This window comes from Nannospalax galili, unplaced genomic scaffold (genome assembly GCF_000622305.1).
Source record: "Nannospalax galili isolate Female #2095 unplaced genomic scaffold, S.galili_v1.0 scaffold875, whole genome shotgun sequence".
Lineage (NCBI taxonomy): Eukaryota > Metazoa > Chordata > Mammalia > Rodentia > Spalacidae > Nannospalax > Nannospalax galili.
Genome location: NW_008337059.1, coordinates 2,933,868 through 2,951,962, shown reverse-complemented (window position 1 = coordinate 2,951,962; position 18,095 = coordinate 2,933,868). Strand labels below are relative to the sequence as shown.

At 48.1% G+C, this 18,095-nt stretch overlaps 1 protein-coding gene and 1 pseudogene across 2 annotated transcripts in view; one reads left to right on the top strand and one right to left on the bottom strand.

Moving 5' to 3' along the window:
- Positions 1-18,095, bottom strand: part of Slit1 (slit guidance ligand 1) — a 160,165-nt gene that overhangs the window by 11,713 nt on the left and 130,357 nt on the right. For both annotated transcript variants that reach the window (XM_008831987.2, XM_029563049.1), the window contains 8 exons: positions 16,645-16,716; positions 15,779-15,850; positions 7,733-7,896; positions 5,717-5,841; positions 5,306-5,403; positions 3,627-3,766; positions 3,426-3,519; positions 535-672 (listed from right to left, as the gene is read on the bottom strand). In XM_008831987.2, the coding sequence (XP_008830209.1) occupies positions 535-672; positions 3,426-3,519; positions 3,627-3,766; positions 5,306-5,403; positions 5,717-5,841; positions 7,733-7,896; positions 15,779-15,850; positions 16,645-16,716 (903 nt within the window). The remainder of the gene's footprint in view (positions 1-534; positions 673-3,425; positions 3,520-3,626; positions 3,767-5,305; positions 5,404-5,716; positions 5,842-7,732; positions 7,897-15,778; positions 15,851-16,644; positions 16,717-18,095) is intronic.
- On the top strand, positions 10,317-10,696 carry LOC103733227 (annotated as a pseudogene).

The window sequence follows — 18,095 nt, the reverse complement described above, 5'->3', positions numbered from 1 at the left end:
AGTCCAACCTTCTATGGGATGGGGATGTCCACCTAAGAAGAGGATGACTTTTTTTTTTTTTTTTTTTTGTCTTTTTGAAGCAGGTCTCCCTGTAGCCCCAGCTGTCCTGGAACTTACTATGTAGACCAGGCTGGCCTTGAACTCACAGAGATCCGCCTGCCTCTGCCTCCCAAGTGCTGGGACTACACACGTGTACCACCACACCCGGCTAGAAGAGGATGACTTTTATGTCAGGATGTGACTTCAGAGATTCTGCTGGGCAGGTAAGTGACAGGACATTGACCAATAGCTGTCCCAACTACCTGCCCTCCAACAAACAGATTCGGAACCATCTGACTGGGTTCTGAGTGGCTACCTGACATTCCCAGGGGTGCACAGTTGGGATGTCAGACCCATGCCTAAAACTCTAGCACTCAACTTCCAGACTGGGACCATCACCCACCCCAGCCTGGAGAGGTCCCTGCCAGTAGCACCTGAGGTAAAGGAGTCTCTCCCAGTGCTGCTTGAGCAGCTCACCAGTAGCCCTCGCCTCACCTGTAGCCCTCAGCACAGAGGCAAGCATAGCTGTTGACTTCGTCCACGCACTGGGCCCCGTTCTGACAGCGGTGGTCCCTGCAGTCATCCTGATTTTCACTGCAGTTGTCACCTGTGTAGCCTGGCACACACTCACACCTGGGGTGGACAGGGAGAGAGTCAGCCAACACTCAATCCAGAGCTCAGTGGCCAGGGCTCATGCAGCCTGTAGGTGTGACAGAGAATCTCTGAGAGGTCCATCCTGAGGGTCTTTTCTAGTGTGAACAGAGCTGTATGGACATGGGGACCCTAGGCTAGGAGAGTGAATGCCCGGCAGCAAGAGGAGGTCCTAAATGCCCACTTTCTCCACCAACTACACATTCAAAGTCAACTTCAGCCCCTTCCTGAACTGTTCTGTTCCATGGTCTCCTCTGACCCTCTGACAGACTCCCAGGGAACATGACTCAGGTCACCCCCCAGCTTCCTAGCTCTCATTGAGCTTCATGTCTGCCCCTAAATCCATTTTGGCCAATCCTTTGCCTATCCAGTAAAGTACACACTCCTCTTTCCCCTTTCTAGCCCCCAAGCCATCTGCTCTCTCCATACCAAGCCCACCCAGCCTGGCATGCCCCTCCCTTTACCCTATTGATTCTAGAAAACCTTCTCCCTGCATGGTCCAGCCATGCCAATTTCTCCCTTCCCCCAGGAAGCCTTGAGGGAGCACTCTAGCTCTCACCAAGCAATCCCTGTCTGAAGTCTACCAGCTCCAAACTCCACAACTCAACCACATAAGTTGATCAGTATTTTTTTTTCTGTATTTTATTTTAATTTTATTTTATTTCATTTAATTTTATTTTGGTCTTTTTGAGACAGGGTCACCCTGTAGCCCCAGCTGGCCTGGAACTCACTGTGTAGATGAGGCTGGCCTTAAACTCACATAGATCCACCTGCCTCTGCCTCCCTAATGCTGGGATTAAAGGCGTGTGCCACCATACCCAGCATTATTTTTATTTTATACATATCAGTGAATGCCTGCATGTGTGTAAGAGCACCCATGTTATGCAATTTCTGTGGAGGTCAGAGAAGGTGTCAGATAACCCTGGAACTGGAATTACAGATGGTTGTTAGCCATCACATGGATGTTGGGAATCCAACCTGGGTCCTCTGCAAGAGCAGCCAGTGCGCTTAACCACTGAGCCATCTCTCCAGTGCCCAGATGGGCATTCTTACATGGACTTTTTTTCCCTTTCCCAAATCCAGTGTTTTTCAGGCTGGAAGAAGTATCTTTCACCTCAGTACACACAAGCATACACACATACAGAACCAATCCCATGCTACAGTATAATTCTAGCCATATAAAATGGCATGTCGCTCTCTGATATTTTCTGTTTTCTTTTTATTTTATTTTTATTTTATGGTTATGAGTGTTTTGCCTGCATATATGTAAGTATACCATGTGCATGCAATGCCCATAGAGGCCAGAAGAGGGCATCAGATCTGGAACTGGAGTAACAGACGATTGTTTGCCACCATGTAGGTGCTGGAAATTGAACCTGGGTCCCTGGAAAAGCAGCCAGTGTTCTTAACCACTGTGCCATCTTTCCAGCCCCCTGTTTTCTTTTTTTAATGTTAATTTTGGTTCCCAATTGATCACCATTCACTAATGAGTCTTGAGTTACAATCTGAAAAAATGTTATAGCAGCCAAACCACTATGTTCAAGGTCCTCATACTGAATACTTGCTGGGTCTAGCATCATACCAGGCATAGCTGAGCATCTCTCAATTCCATCCTGCCACTACAGGAAGTTGACAGCACATGTATGATATAGCCTGCTGGGCTGTAGCTGGGCCCAGGGCTGAACACAGAGCTCAGTTTTTCGTGGTGAGAGATGACCTGGCAGTTCTATACTAGCCGCATGTGGTCCTGCTGTTCATCCCACCCTCTGAGCACCTGCATCTCAGAGTAGAGTACCAATGTGCCACTACTCCCTGATTGCCTTGGCCTCCCCACTCCTGTGGCTTACCCAGGAGTGCAGCTCCCTTGTTTCCATGGAGGCCATGCTACAGTCCACTGTTCATGTACATCTAGGCCCCAACAATCCTCTGACACTATCATCTACACAGCAGGCCTGGGTTTCCACCCCTGGCCTTGGCCCAAGTTCCTGGGTTTGGGTGCCTCAGCCATAGACCCTAAGAAGTCCCACCCTGATAACTCCTTGCTTCCTTCTTGGGTGGAATGGGGTCAGTCCTAGAAAATGAGACTACACTTAGAGAAGGGACATTTTCAAAAGCCATGACCTTCATCCAGTAGTTGCCACATGACAAGTCCTTCTACAAAGTCCAATAAACACTGTGATTCCTTGTCCTGGGGTTTGCACAGGCTTTGGAATTCAAAGCTTTGTGGCCACAATTAGGCCACAGATTGCACTTAAGTGAGCATTACGGAAGTTGCCAGGGGGTTGTGAGGCAGTGCCATAAACAGATGAGCCCATACTCCAGCAGAACCTACCCACACCTACCCTTGGCAAATGGGTGGCAAGTGTGAGCACCCATCAGCCTTTCTTTCTGGTGAGGTTTCACCATGGAAGTGCTTTATGGTTTTTGAAGAGTTTTGTGGATTTTTGTGGCATTTGTGATTAAGGTGAGAGGTCATGGACCCGGTGTGAGCAATTCTTCACAATGGGCTGTTCACAATGAGAAACTAGCCTCAGTCCAGCCAGCAGTCCACTCAGGGCCAGGCTCCAAGTCCCACCCTTAGGTCTGTGTGGCCAGAGCTGTACCCACAACCAGCCCTGTGCTGGCTCTCAGGAGCCTAGAATGGCCAAAACCATACCCACCGATAGAGAAGTAGGAAGGGAGGGAGGGAGGAAGGAGACCTCAGGCTGGGGTCTCTGGCGGTGGGTAGCACTGACCTGGCTCCATCTGGGGTGCTCACACACGGGGCCTCATGCTGACAAGGGTTCCGATCTGGGGAGCAGAAGTCCACAAGCTGCTCACAAGCCCTTCCTAGGGAAGAAGGAAGGAGAAGCAGGAAAGGCCAAACCTGATGGAGACTCATGCAGACATTGAGGTGCCCATGGGATAGGGGGTGGTCTGGCCCCTGCCATGCTTACCTTCATACTGCAGGGGACACTGGCAGGTGTAGTTACCCACACCATCCACACAGACACCCCCGTTGACACAGGTATGCTCCATGCACTCATCCGTGTTCACCCCACAGGTGGGTCCTTCAAAACCAGAGGGACAGGAACACCTGTTGAGGGTAGAGAGCATTAAAAAAAAAAAAAGCATAATAAATAAAACATAAAATGACAATGTGATTTAATTTGATTGTTTTATTTATTTATTTTTTGGTCTTTTTGAGACAGGGTCTCCCTATATCCCCAGCTGGCCTGGAACTCATTATGTAGAGCAGGCTGGCTTTGAACTCACAGAGATCTGCCTGCCTCTGCCTCCCAAGTGCTGAGATTAAAGGCCTGTGTCACCACATCTGGCCTCTGATTGTTTTATTTTTAAACATTAATATTTGTGCTACCCATGACGTTACCCCTTTGCAAGGAAAAAAATTAAACTTAGAGTGGAAAAAATGTAGCTATCAGTCTAAGAATGTCTGTGTGGGGTGTCATTTTACATTTTGTCTGGAGGGCAAATAAAGATATCTAGAGATCAGGCTGCAGAATATGTTTTAGAGTTCAATTTTAAGCTAGGGTGACAGGACATTTCCCATTGCATTAAACCCCCTCTAGTGGGAGCTCAGGGTGCTAGTCAGGCAGAAAGGAGATGCCCCCACCTACCTGGTGTCACAGGCTGCCTGGCTGCTGGATGTGTGGGAGCTACCCCATCCGCCCCTGTGCTGGAGCTTCAGACCCCAACCCAGGAGGGAGATTAGCTGGGCTGCCCCCGACCCAAGTATCTGCTTATTGTAAGGACTCGTTTCCAAGGCAACAGTACAGGAGAGGCACTTAGTGCTTTTTTACATCTGGTAATCTGGGTCTGCAGAGGTAGGTTTGGCCATTTCTGTTAGTAGATTCAACATCATTTTCTGAAGAGCCAATTTGTTCGGTGAACAATTTATTTCCAGCAGCTAAATACTATATATCCTCAGAAAAGCTTGGAGACGACAGGAGTGGGGGCTGGGGCTTCCTGAGGGAATCAGGCCAGTGGGAAGGGCCTGGATATGGCATCTGTAGCTGGCAGGATTCAGGGCTGCAGTCACGAGGGCAGCCCTGCCATACCTGTGGGAAATGCTGCTTGTGGTGGGGCCTGGGCTCTTCCTCCCACAGTGGCCAGTGAGTCATGAGATGGAAGGACCTCAGAGGACTTGGCTCTACTTTGGGGCACCCCAGCTGTACTACAGGGCTGGCTAAGGCCTGCCTTGTACATTTGGCACAGTCAAAGGTCTGTTCATCTTAAAGTGGGGGCTTAGGGGTGGTTCATGGACATTTATATAGATCTTGGATGCTCCCAGTCTTCCCCAACACTTTGATGGCATATACCCTTGGCTGTGGTTCCCAGTATATAGAAAGACACTCCTGGCACCCAGCACCTTCCTAGAGCAGCATAGGCTGCACCAGAAGGCAGCCCCAAGTACATGCTCTCCCCTGTGAGCATATGACACCAGCTGTCCCCCAGGTTCTCTGCTTTCACCTGTTGGGGTGAGAAGGGGCTGGGAGAACCCTGTGATGGAGCACAGGTCTGTTCCCCATCTACCTTTATCTCCTCCAGCACAGGGAGGCTTGGGTACTAGGCCTATCAGCATCCCCCACCCTACTCCAGGCTCCGGGGCACTTACATGAAGCCAGAATCCTCACCCTCCTGGGTGTGGCAGGTCCCTCCATTTCCACATGGGCTACTAGAGCAGCTGTCCAGGGACATCTCACAGTCTCGGCCCTGGAGAGAAGTCAGTGATGAGGACCACAGAGAGGGAGCCAGAGGTTAGTATGAACTAAGAAACAGCTCAACATCTTAGCCTGCCTATGGCGGGGGTTGTCTGTACATTCTTTCATTCACTCATTCACTCATATACCCATCCATCCATCCACCTACTCATCATCCATCCATCTATGCACATATTAGGTCAGTGGTGACAGATTCACTTACATGCCTGTTCTAAGACAGGTCAGCAAACAACACACCCAGTTGTGCCTGGCCTGCCTTGCAGCACACAGAGGAACCTCCTCCTCTGGCATCAGCTTCAACTCACCTTGTAGCCGCTGGGGCAGGCACACTTGTATATCTCAAGAGGGTCATTGTGGCAGGTGCCCTGGTTCTGGCATGGGTTGGATAAGCAGGGATCACATTTGGCCTGAACTACCAGACTGGGGGGACCTGTGAGGACAGGGAGGGCATCAGCACAGCAGAGGGAGAGGGTGGCAGCACAGGGCCCACCCTGAGAGACCCAACCCTGCAGAGAGATGCCCTCTTCCCAGGAGATCTTGGATTATGCTGCACCTCCCTGCCCACTCCACCTTTCCGGCCTCAGAACCTTCTTTGCCACAAGGTCACTGGCAGCCCCTGCCTCACATGTGGCTATGAGGACCACATGAGCGAATCTGTAGCACTCAACACGTCAGAACTGTACACATGGCAGTTAGGGCCACACCACGAGCCAGAGAGTGGCAAAGTCATGATTGCTGATGTGTCTGACTGCCCCTGCACCTCACATTCTCAAAGGCAGTCACCCCAACCTGCTGTCCACTGAGCAGTTATCCAGAGATGGCCACTCAACAGGGAGTGATGTGGCAAGGCTTGGCCCTGTGGAGAAGCCACATGGGGGGAAAAGTTCATGTGCCTCCGGGCCATTCCTCTCTAAGCCTAACACAAGAAGAATCTTTCTTGTCACCTCCCAGGCTATGCAGGCTCCTCCCAAGTCCCTTTAGGATTCACTGGCTGTGGGAGAGAATGGAGAAGCCCAGCAGCCAGACTACCTGGGCACCAACTATAAAAACCATGAAGACTAAGTAGGGAAGGAAACCTGGGCACAGGGCTCAGCTCCCCCAAAGGCTCCTTGAGAAGGGCTAGCATATGGATTCTGTTGAAGAAACATGCACTTCAACAGAAATTAAAAGCACTTTCCATAGGACAGAGGCTGCTGAACAGACTTCTAGGTACAGTTGGGTTCTGTTCTTGACTCAGGTGCTGGTCCCTGGTGAAGTGAGTTAGTGAAGATCCAGCAAGCTCTTCCCTCATATCTATGTACTTTTTCATATGTGTGCTATATTTCAACAGAAGGTTAAAAAAACAAGAGCCAGGCATGGGGCACCAGCACTCAGGAGGCAGAGGCAGGCAGATCTCCGTGAGACTGAGTCCAGCCTAGAATACATAGTGAGTTCCAGGCCAGCTGGGGCTACAGGGAGACCCTGTCTTAAAAAAAAAGAAGTTAAAAGATGAAACAACTCAGTCCATCTCAGTAAATACCAAGCACACGTTAGCATAAACTGGCCTGCTCCCAGCAGCCACTAGTGAGCCAGTCCTCAGAACTGTTCCAGCTGTGACAGCTTCCTGCACACGGGGTGGCCTGGGCTTCCTCATTAACCTACAGCTGTCAGTTTCATTTCCTATGGTGGCTTCTGAGCCTGCAGAGGGCAAGGGCCATGCTCCAGTCCCCAGGGCCCTCCCCCAGTACTCCCTGCACACAAAGCTGGGCCCAGACAGTCACTCAGCCACCTGTCTCTGCTCCACAGGGTTCAGCAGGGCCTCTGGGGCTTGGGCCATCAGCCAGTCAGTCAATCAGTCCCTGAACAAGTACTTGCAGATGTCTGAGGTGAGGAGCCTCAGAGTCAAGTCAGAGCAGGCTGCCAGTCATGCCCTAACTCTATGTTCTGCAAATGTCAAGAAAACAGCAGCCAGTCCTCTGGCCCCACCAGGGATGGAGGAGGACTTCAGCTAATTGTCCAGCACAATGCCTATCAAAGGGAGGTCTGAGTGTATGCACCTCCGGGAGGCTGGGAGCTTCAGAGAACTGTTGCTATTTTTATTTCCCTTACATAACCACTGGGAGGAATCAAAGCCCTGGTGGCCTGAGATTTTCTGCCTGGCTTTTTTGTTCTTAATGTCAAGACTGGAAGGCAGCCATCCTAAAAAGCAGCAGGTGCCTCTCTCCTTATCACCTGACTCTTCCATCAGCGGGACACGGAAGCACAGAAGTATCTGGAAGGCCCTACCAGGCCTGGGCAAGTCCTTGGTAGCCACTGCCGTTCTCTCATGTTCCTGGGCTCACCTTGGCATTCAAACTTCTTGGCAGGTGTGGTGAGCAGCAGCTTGCCTTCCATGTCTGGAGGTCCAGCACAGCGGGCAATGCCTGGTTCCTTGTAACCAGTCTTCACCCAGCTGGAGAGCCAGCGAAGGTGGCAGTCACAGTACAGGGGGTTGGCACCAATGGCCCTGGAACAGGGAGCAGAGAAAAGCAAGCTTTCCAGTTTCGGGGGCTCTTTTGCTCACTGGGCACTTACTCAGGTCACGCCAAGTCCCATTTTAAGTTCTTTGTATGGCATCCTCATTACACTTTATCTCCATTCTACATGAGCAGACATTTATAATCAGAAAAGCTGAGGAACTAGCATAGCTCATAGAAAGGGGGTGCTGGGTTTAGAATCTGCATAACTGGGGACAGAGGCTCTGAACTCTGAGTTTCCATGCATGGGGAGGAAGCAGCCAGCATTTACTGCTGCAAGGAAATGGCTGCTGTCCCTGCTCTCATGTATCCAGTGCTCTCATTAACTCTACATGCAAGCTTTCTGCATCTTCAAGATGTGAAACTGAGCATTGCATGGAGTAAGTAATTTCCCTGCAGTCACATGGCTGGCCAAGGCCAGCCCCTAGATCCAGACCCAGGGCTGCTTTTCTCAGAAATCCATCCACACTTGCTTTTCTTTTCTTTTTGTTTAAATATTTTTAATTTTTTAAAAAAAATCTGTGTGTATGAGTGTTTTCCCTGCATGTATATAAATGCACCTGTGCATGCAATGCCATGGAGGCCAGAAGAGGGCAATGGATCACCTGGAACTGTAGTTACAGATGGTCATTAGCTGCCATGGGGGCACTGGGAACTGAACCTGGGTCCTTTGCAGGAACAGCCAGTGCTCTTAATGACTGAACCATCTCTCCAGCCCCCGTTTTTCTTTTCATTTTTAATTAAGCAAAGACCACACATGCATTCTCATTCAAGCCTCTTTCAACACTGTCTGAACACCATGACTTCTAAGTGCCCCTGAACCACATACTTTAAAAGGTTAACTTTACGTTATATAAGTTCACCTCAAGTTTGTTTTTTATTTTTGGGGGTTTTTTTTTTTGTTGTTTTTTTTTGTTTGTTTTTTTTTGTCTTTTTGAGACAGGGTCTCCCTGTAGCCCCAGGTGTCCTGGAAGTCACTATGTAGACCAGGCTGGCCTTGAACTCACAAAGATCCTCCTGCCTCTGCCTCCAAAGTGCTGGGATTAAAGGCGTGTGCCACCACGCCCGGCCAAGCTTTTTTTTTAAAGGCACATTCCAGTGTTAGTGGTGCAAGGACAAAATGGTACAACTCCAATTTCCCATACCATTGATTTTGGGCCTAGCAATAGTTTCTGGAAGTTTCTCCCATAGGTATAATTGTAGATGCACGTAAAGAAACCTGTGAGATGGTATGGTTTATCACAGAAAAACTGGTGCTGTGGTTTAAATGTCCTTTCCAAGATACATGTTGAAATTTGTCATCAGGCTAGTGTTGAAAGGTGGTCCTTTAAAACAGGGTAAGGTCAGTAGGGCCCCGGATCACTCCCCCAGGAGTAGACTAGCAGCCACTAGTGGGCTCTGTGGCAAAGGACCTGTCTGGCCTCATTTCCTCCCAGTCATATGAAAGCTCTCTTGAGCTTAAGCCACATCATCACCATGCTCCTGGACTCCAGCCTGCAGAAGTAGGAGCAGAATAAACTCCCCTCACAATCGCTTACCCTGTCTGTGCTATTCTTTTAGAGCTGTAGAAAACAGATTAGGACAGCTAGAAACTGCCGCTGTTCATCTGCAACCAACTGGTTAAATAAACTTCGCTACCTTCACAGTACACCCATTGCCACTGTCCTCCACGGGGGGACACAGGGTGGCATGGTCACCAAGCACATGTGTGTAGCCTTCCAGCTCTTCCCCACATATAAGCATGTGGCTCCTATCTGCTGCCCATCTTATCCAAGCAGCACATTTCTTGTTACTAGCCAGCATGCCTTGGAAATCTTCCAGGTCGGCATATAGGGATCTGCCTCATTTTGCCAAAGTGCTTTGTAGTATCTTTGGGAAGAATGGGCACCCTGTGGTTTAAGGAGCAATTTCCACTGGACACTTGTGGTTGTAATGGCTGCGAACACTCTGGTGCGTGCCTTCACCTTGACATTAGCATTCCTCCAGAACAGATGCCTGCGAGTAGAATCCAGGTGGCAGGGGAGGTACATATCAAGTATCAGAGCTAGCCCCTGCATCTGTAACCACTAACATCGGCCAGTAATCATCTGCACCCACCTGCATGCTGCCAGCCACCTCACCCTGTACCAATCCTGTGGACAAGCTCAGAATCATTCCTCTGCCACAGTGAGAGGTGTAAGATAGATAAGACATGATTTTAATGGAAAGAAGGAGCTGGAATTCTTTGACTTGGTAAATAGAAAAAGGATCAGTGTCTGAAATCCATCAGTATCAACCAGTTTTAAAACCATGAGGTTGGCCCTTTCCTCAGCTGCCACCAAGGTGCTTGGTCCTTCCGAGGAAGCTAAGGCCAAGTTGGAGTGAGGCTCTCACTTCATCTGGTAAATAGCACCGTGCCATAGTCTGAAGCATGGGCTCAGTGTCTGAGTTTACCTGCATCTACTCTGCCCTCATCCTGCACGCTGACAAGGTCACCATAATGGAGGATAAGATCAATGCTCTCATTAAAGCAGCTGGTGTCACTGTTGAACCTTTTTGGTCTGGCTTCTTTGCAATCCTGGCCAATGTCAACATTGGGACCTCCACCTGCAATGTAGGGGCTGGTGGACCTGCTTCAGCAGCTAGTGCTGCTCCAGCAGGTGGTCCTCTACTGCTGCTGCCCCAGCTAAGGAGAAGAAAGTACAAGCAAAGAAGGAAGAATCAGACAAGTCTGATGATGACATGGCTTCAGTCTTTTTGACTAAATCTCTTTTTAAAATGCTCAATAAAAAGCTGGACCTTTTGATCTGATAAATTGGGGCAAAGGAAAAAAAACCCACAAGGTTGTATGAGGTGTGTAAGAATGGGTATTCATTAGTTCATCAGAAGACACACTGCCACTCCCCACCTGCTTCTGTAGTACAGAGGAAGTGGACCCCGACTCCCCTGAGATGTGCACAGCCTGAGAGAAGTGGCTGGGGCTCTGAGCAAGAATCCCTCAAAATAGCACAGCTGATGCTGTGTGTGATCTTATGAAAGACGCTGAGCAATACCTGGACTCCAGCCGACCACAGCTGCTCCCCGCCCGGGTGACCTTGGGCAGCTTGATTAAAATCTCTGGGGCTCACTTTATGATTCAATAAAGAGTCTGGGATCAAGAGGGGAAGAGAGACAAGCACGTATAACCTAGAATGAGTGCCAAGGGAATCACGTAGCTCGGGAAGGCGGGCAAGTGCGACCTCGACATGTATTTAATTTTCTATCCTTGTGTGCTGACGGCATCCATCCTGGTTAATGGGATGGGTGAGACAGTGTCCTCTTCCCCCTGAGCAGTGCCAGAGCTTTTCAGACACAGAGGACATTCAGAGGCATTGAGTTATCTGAACTCCAATGTATAAAAACAGACTTCTTTATTTTTATTTTTATTTTATGTGTATGATCAAGAAAATGTGCCCAAGAATCTGACGTCACCCTGAGTGTGGGGCCCTTGATGTGACTCAGAGTTTCACATGCCCCCAGATTGACACAGATGTCCTCCATAAGAGGAGCAAAGCTGCACATCAGATGTAGGTATCCCTTCTCAACTCACTGATAAAAACCATGGGCTAGGTCAGACGTGGTGGCGCACACCTTTAATCCCTGTACTTGGGAAGCAGAGGCAGGTGGACCTCTGTGAGATCAAGGCCAGCCTGGTCTACATATCAAGTTCCAGGCCAGATGGGGCTACAGGGAGACCCTGTCTCAAAACAACAACAAACAACAACAACAATAACAACAAACCATGGGCAAAAGTCTCCTGAAGCTGTTCAAAATCATCCTGGCTTGCCCTACACAGGGACTTGCACCTGTCATGGTCAGACAGCTGCACCCCAGTTCAACACTTCAAGCTGTTGCTTATCTATGGCTGGCTTTCCCAGCTGAGGACCGCCGCACCCTCTTCAATAGTGCTTTTACTTCACTATCATCTGGGGACCACTTTTCCCAGTGGAAACTTACATGACATACATTTATACATTTTAATCAAAAGCTTTAAAAAATTCAAGCTGAGGGAGGAGGATTATGAGATCCTGTTTCAAAATACTAATTAATTAGTTAATTTTTTAAGTAAAGAAAACTGTGGAGGAGCTGGAGAGATGGCTCAGTGGTTAAGGGCACTGGCTGCTCTTGCAGAGAAGCCGGGTTTCAATTCCAAGCACCCACATGGTGGCTAGCAACTATCTATAATTCCAGTTCCAGGGGATCTGACACCCTCTTCTGAATATTATGGGCACTGTACAACAAGGGTACACTTAAACACATGCAGGCAATACACTCATACACATAAAATAAAAATAATAAATAAATTTTTTTAAAAAAGGAAAACCATGGGGCTAGTGGGGAATGGAGAAACAAGCCCAAGGAAGACATAGAGGGGGTTGGGGGTATCCACTCCCTCATCAATCCCAAGGCGCTGTGGGTTGGAAACATTCCCCAGCAAGATTATAAATAGCCCCACATTGTTGGTCTTTGGTATAACTTGGACATACTGAGACAGTAGCTGTCTGGTCTGCTCATGCCAAACTATGCCCAGCTTCTATTCTTGGAGCCTGGCCTAGAACAGCCTCTTAAGATCTGAAGCTGGCATAATCCTCAAACTATAACACCACCACCTGTGCCCCCCAACCCTCTGCCCAGCCTCCCATCTGAGCCTCTAGCCTTCCACCCAGCCCATTCCTGCCTCAGCCCCCAGCCCTCGGCCCAGCCCACTTCCCATCTGAACCCCCAGTCCTTTCTCATTCCACTTCTGTGTAGTTTATGTGTGTGCAGCACTGTCTCAATCCTCCAGCCCTGGAGGCTGCAGAAGAGGTTCCTTCAGGACAGGAACCACTAACTCCAGAGCTGGGCTGGACACTAGCTGGATTGGTTGGTATTAACTGAGTGAAGTCTGCCAAACACATGAGAAGGGCACAAACTCTCAGCTTAAGGGCATGTGGGAAGGAAAGAATCATTATCCTAAAATAGAATTAACTTGGTTTAGTGTAGTCCCTTTCAGGCCATGTTCTTATTCTCTCTCTCAACATGGCCGCACTATGTAGCTCAGCCTGGCCTTGACCTTGCAACCCTCACCGGTGCTGAGTTTACAGGTGTGTACCACCATGTCTGGTACCTTCTAATTCTTTGTTGTTGTTGTTGTTGTTTTTTTTGGGGGGGTTGGTCTTTTTGAGACAGGGTTTCCCTGTAGCCCCAGCTGGCCTGGCACTTGCTATGTAGACCAGGCTGACCTTGAACTCACAGAGATCTGCCTACCTCTGTCTCCTGAGTGCTAGGATTAAAGGCATGCACTACCACACCAGGCATGGCACCTTCTAATTCTTATGCCCATATTTATTCTGCATGTCATCAAATAATAAATTACAATGCTATAATTATCGTTAACTACTTACTGTTCCATCATATGGGCATGGTGTGATTTAATGAATCATTTCTACTGAATTTTCACACCTAAATCTGAGTGAACACTACAATATAGCTTTCTACTTATAGCAGAATAAAGACAGCAGAACACAGGATTCTCACAATGAAGAACAACATGGGGGAACTGTAGCCATAAGACCTCACAAGGGTATCCAATCATTTGCTTTGTGACATGACATTATCACTTACAAATGCATTAGGTCTGCCAAGCATGGTGGCACAGGCCTTTAATCCCAGCACTCGGGAGGCAGAAGCAGGTGAATCTCTGTGAGTTCAAGGCCAGCCTGCTCTACATAGTGAGTTCCAGGTCAGGCCAGCTGGGGCTACAGGGAAACCCTGTCTCAAAAAGACAAAACAAAACAAAAAAAACAACAACAACAACAAAAAACAAATGCATTACATCTAATAACAGCTCTGGGGCCAGGTGATCCACGGGCTGCAGATTGGGCACACCTGAGCTAGTATACAGTAGATATCTATTGATGGATAGATGGATGATGTTATAGTCTGGACCTTGAACATTCTCTCTGAACCCTTGTATTAAAGGCCTGGTTCTCCAGCCCTTGTCACTGCTAAGAGCTGGTAGAATCTTTAGGCAGTGGGGCCTGGTAGAAAAGGTTAGATCACTTTTTATAATATATAATAAATCCTTCAGCACTTGACTCATCCTTTCCCAGGATATATTTATTGAGGCAACAGATCAAAGAATAAACAGAGTTAGATGTAGTGATAAACACCTATACATCCCAGCACTTGGGAAGCAGAGGCCAGTCTCAGCTAAATAGCAAGCTCAAGACCAACTTGGACTATCTGAGATGCTATTTTTTTATTACAATAACAAAAACAAAATGAACGAACAGTGAGCTTTGGAAAACAGACACACCTAAGTTCAAATCCTGTCTCATTTCCTAGCTTTATGACCTAGAGAAACTGTTTAACCTTCCAAAACTTAGGACTATAAAGTGAAAAAAAACAACTGCCACCACCTGGGACACTTTCACAGCAAGCATCGCTAATCACTGGGTGCATTCCTCCCTGGAATCAAGGAGATGGCACATGGAGTCAACAAGACACCATGGACAAAGCACATAACACAGTGTTTGACTCAAGCAAATTCTCCAAGAGTGCAACCTATTTCCTCAGGTACATCGTTCTGAGATGTATCACTACTGCAGTGTGCTTAGGGAGGAGCGGGGAAATGTAGCCACATGAAACACGCACATCATTGTGAGATATACTTTGACTTTTCAGGTTAAAAGGTGTAGCTGGTGAGTCTCAGTACCGGGGAAACCTAGGGAGATGGTTGAGGGAATGAACTTCAAGAGAGATTCTGCAGACCCTAAAGGTTCTCTGACCTGGGTATGCCTGCCCACTTGGGCCCTGGATGTACGGTGGGCTCAGGGATGAGGGTCAAATTGCACAATCCCAGTCCATGGCCCACTGTCTGTATGCACTGCCATAGCCAAGGGCACTCAGAAGTGCCAGGGAGACATCTCTGTACTCATTCTAACCCTCAGAGTGAGGATGGCTCTGCCTCAGCCCGGTGTTTCTCTATTTCATCATTATTTTATATACAATACATAAAATAAAAATTTTGCCAACTTCACCATCTTCAATACTGGTTGCCTTCACCATGTGGACCAACCATCTCTACTCTTCCTAAAATGTTTTCCTTACCCCAAACAGAAACTCTGTACTCTTAGATACTTGCCCCCTGATTCCTCTTGCCCCAGTTGTTGGAGCCCATCTTTCTCCTTTCTGTCTATAAATTTGACTCTCTGGATCCCTCATGTCAGAGGACTCACACTTAAACTTATCCTTGGCCTAGCTCATTTCACTCAGCATGTTTTCCAAGTTCATCTATGCTGCAACCCCATCAGAACTCCACGGTCCTCATGGATATAGCCCACTGTAGGTCTGCCTCACAGTGTGTTGACTCCTCTGTGGGTGAGCACAGGCCATTTCTTTGGGAGCTGATGTGATAATGCCACAGTGGGCATGCACATGGAAGTGTGTGTCTGAGCCTGCTCTCAGTTTTTTTGAGTCTATATCTGGGTATGGAATTGATGTTTCATGTGCTCATTGTGTTTAGCTTGATAAGGAATCAAGCCTGTTGCTTTTATTTGTGTGTGTGTGTGTGTGTGTGTGTGTGTGTGTGTGTGTGTGTGTGTGTGTTTATATGCCTGTACACTATGCGGGGGAATCACACTGGCTAGGGCAAGTGAAGGGTCCAGCAATCAACAAACTCTTGTTACCTCCCTGCTGAAGAACTGCTCTTCCTTACCATGAACGTGTAAGAGGTCAAGAAGGTGCCAGGGGAAAGCTTACAAAGTCAATGTCAGAAGGTAACAAATTGTGATAATCTGGGGAACTGTGTCTCTTCCCTCAGATTCTGTTTAAATCCAAAAAGGGCCAGAGAACTGGGCTGGCATTACTCACAAGTGAGACAGAGATGTCACATCTGCAAAGATGCCCTCTTGAAGGGTGGAGATGTCATTGCCATGCAGAGACCTGAGGAGACAAGAGGTTGTTGGAGCTCAGTCCGGGGAAAGGATGGGAGGCCTGATGGAGGGACAGCTAGGCCCTCTGCTCATGCCATGGGTGTCTACTAGTGAGGAAAGGGCCCCCATCTCAGAGACCTTGTTCAGTTGTCCCCAGGGAAGGAAAAGGGAACCCTTATAGTTCAGACTGGCCACCCTGTGCCCCAGTCCTTCAGGAGGACAGACTCTGGTTTTGCCATCTAAATAACTTAATCACTGAATTTACATCATAAATAAGACATGTGCACAGATAGACCCTCACTAATCCAGAAGTCAGAAGTAGATGAGGCTTCTTGAAAAGAAACATAGCCAGCTTTAGGTTAGGGCTGGAGGAATGTCACCTTGACCCTGGTGGGGTCAGGGGCCATCATAACAGACATAACAGAATGCTTTGGTTAAAACTTTACAGTGAGAATTTGTAGAAAAAGCTTCTCATATTTCTGGAAAAAAATTTTCATTCTAAACAGATGTCTCATATGCAAAGAGCTCCCTTACCTTAGACACACCTCTCCTGCTGTACATGTGTAAACAAACTCAACATAGGGGTGACAGTCACCCTTTTCTTAGGTCATTTCCATTCATAACTTGGCTTCTATAAAAAGGCTTCTATGAGAGCATTCTGGCCTCCAGCCATTGGACCCAGTGTTGATGCCACTGGGGCTCCAGTGGAAACTTCAGACTTGAGAACATTTCTGCCCGCCAGGGGGTGTGGCTGGACATTAGGTGGGTAGATTTCCTAGAAGAATGAGTTGGGAGGAGACTTACAGCAGTCGCAGAGAACGGAGGCCCTGAAATGCCAGAGGAGGGATGCACTGGAGGGCGTTGTAGCTAAGAATTCTGTTGGAGGGAAGGACGAAGGAAACTATGTCAGAGAGGAAGGACTATTCTACCCAACCCTATAATAAGCAAGCAAGCTGCATCAGGGTCACGCTACTAAGTTGTTTAGCAGAATTTGTGTTAAGATTCTCTTTCTAGAACTCATATACTAACCACCTATCTCGGAATGATTCCAAATAAATGAACCCACTGGGAGCAGACAGGCAGATTAGCAAGGGAGTTGACATTGATAGCCCCGTACTAGACAGAGCACTGAACACAGTGCACTTGGCAGAACAAAGGAAGAATCACCAATTTGCACACAACACGGAAGGATCTCAAAGTAACTGTGCTGGGTGGTGGAAACCAAACAAAATAAGACTTCATGTTGTGATTCTCTTTACATGACACTCTAAAACACGTGACATAACCTGGAGCCAGCTGAGGCAGGAATGAGAGGCCCTCAGAGCTTTTGATTAGGGTGAGAGTTTCCTGCTCATGTGTGTATGTGAAAGCTTACCAAAATCATCAACTTTCTTGAGACAGGATCTTGCTGTGTAGCCCTAGCTAGTCTGATACTCACTATGTAGTCCAGTCTGGCCTTTAACTTGTGGCAATCCTCCTGCCTCAGAAGCACAAGTACTGGAATTAGAGAAGTGTGCTTCCATCCTGTTATCAAATTCTACACTTGAATATGAGATATTTGTCGCCTATTAATTATGCCTAAATAAAGATTTTTTTAAAAAATAAGAGAAGCAAGCTGTCCACAGCAGAGGAAAGGACTCAGTTGTCCCATAGCTGTCAGGTCGCTTAGATCAGCATTTCTTAAGCTTGGTACTGTTGGCAGTTTAGGCTGCAAGGCTGTCCCAGGTGCTGAAGGAGGGTTGCAGCCTTCCTGGCCTTTGCCCACTCCATGCCAGCATCACCCTCCCTACAAGATGTGACAACTACACAGGTTAGGGTTATGGTTGGGAAAACCATCCTGGGCCAAGGTGGCTTCACAGGCTCATAGAAGCCTTTCTATGGTCAAGTCTCACTAGGGAGGAATACTCAAGTGGTCGGGTTGTCATGAAGACTTGGAAACAGGGATGAGCTGACTAGCAGAAGCAGATAGAGAGCCCAGACAGGTCCTCCCTGGCTTCAGCCCATGCTCTGCTCCTAAAGGTTGGATAGGCCAGGCCTTTCCCAGGAGTTAAGCTCTCATGTTTGGCCTAAGAAGCACCCAGGAAAAGGCCTCATTTCCTGGCATATGATGTGTCATTTGAGGTAAGGGGAATGAGATGTACTCTTGGGCACCAGGCAACCTAAGAGATGCTGGTTACCACCTCTGACCAATGACTTGGGCTATTACTATGGTCAGCATGGAGTTTCTTAGGACATAGGCATAACATTTTCAGTGG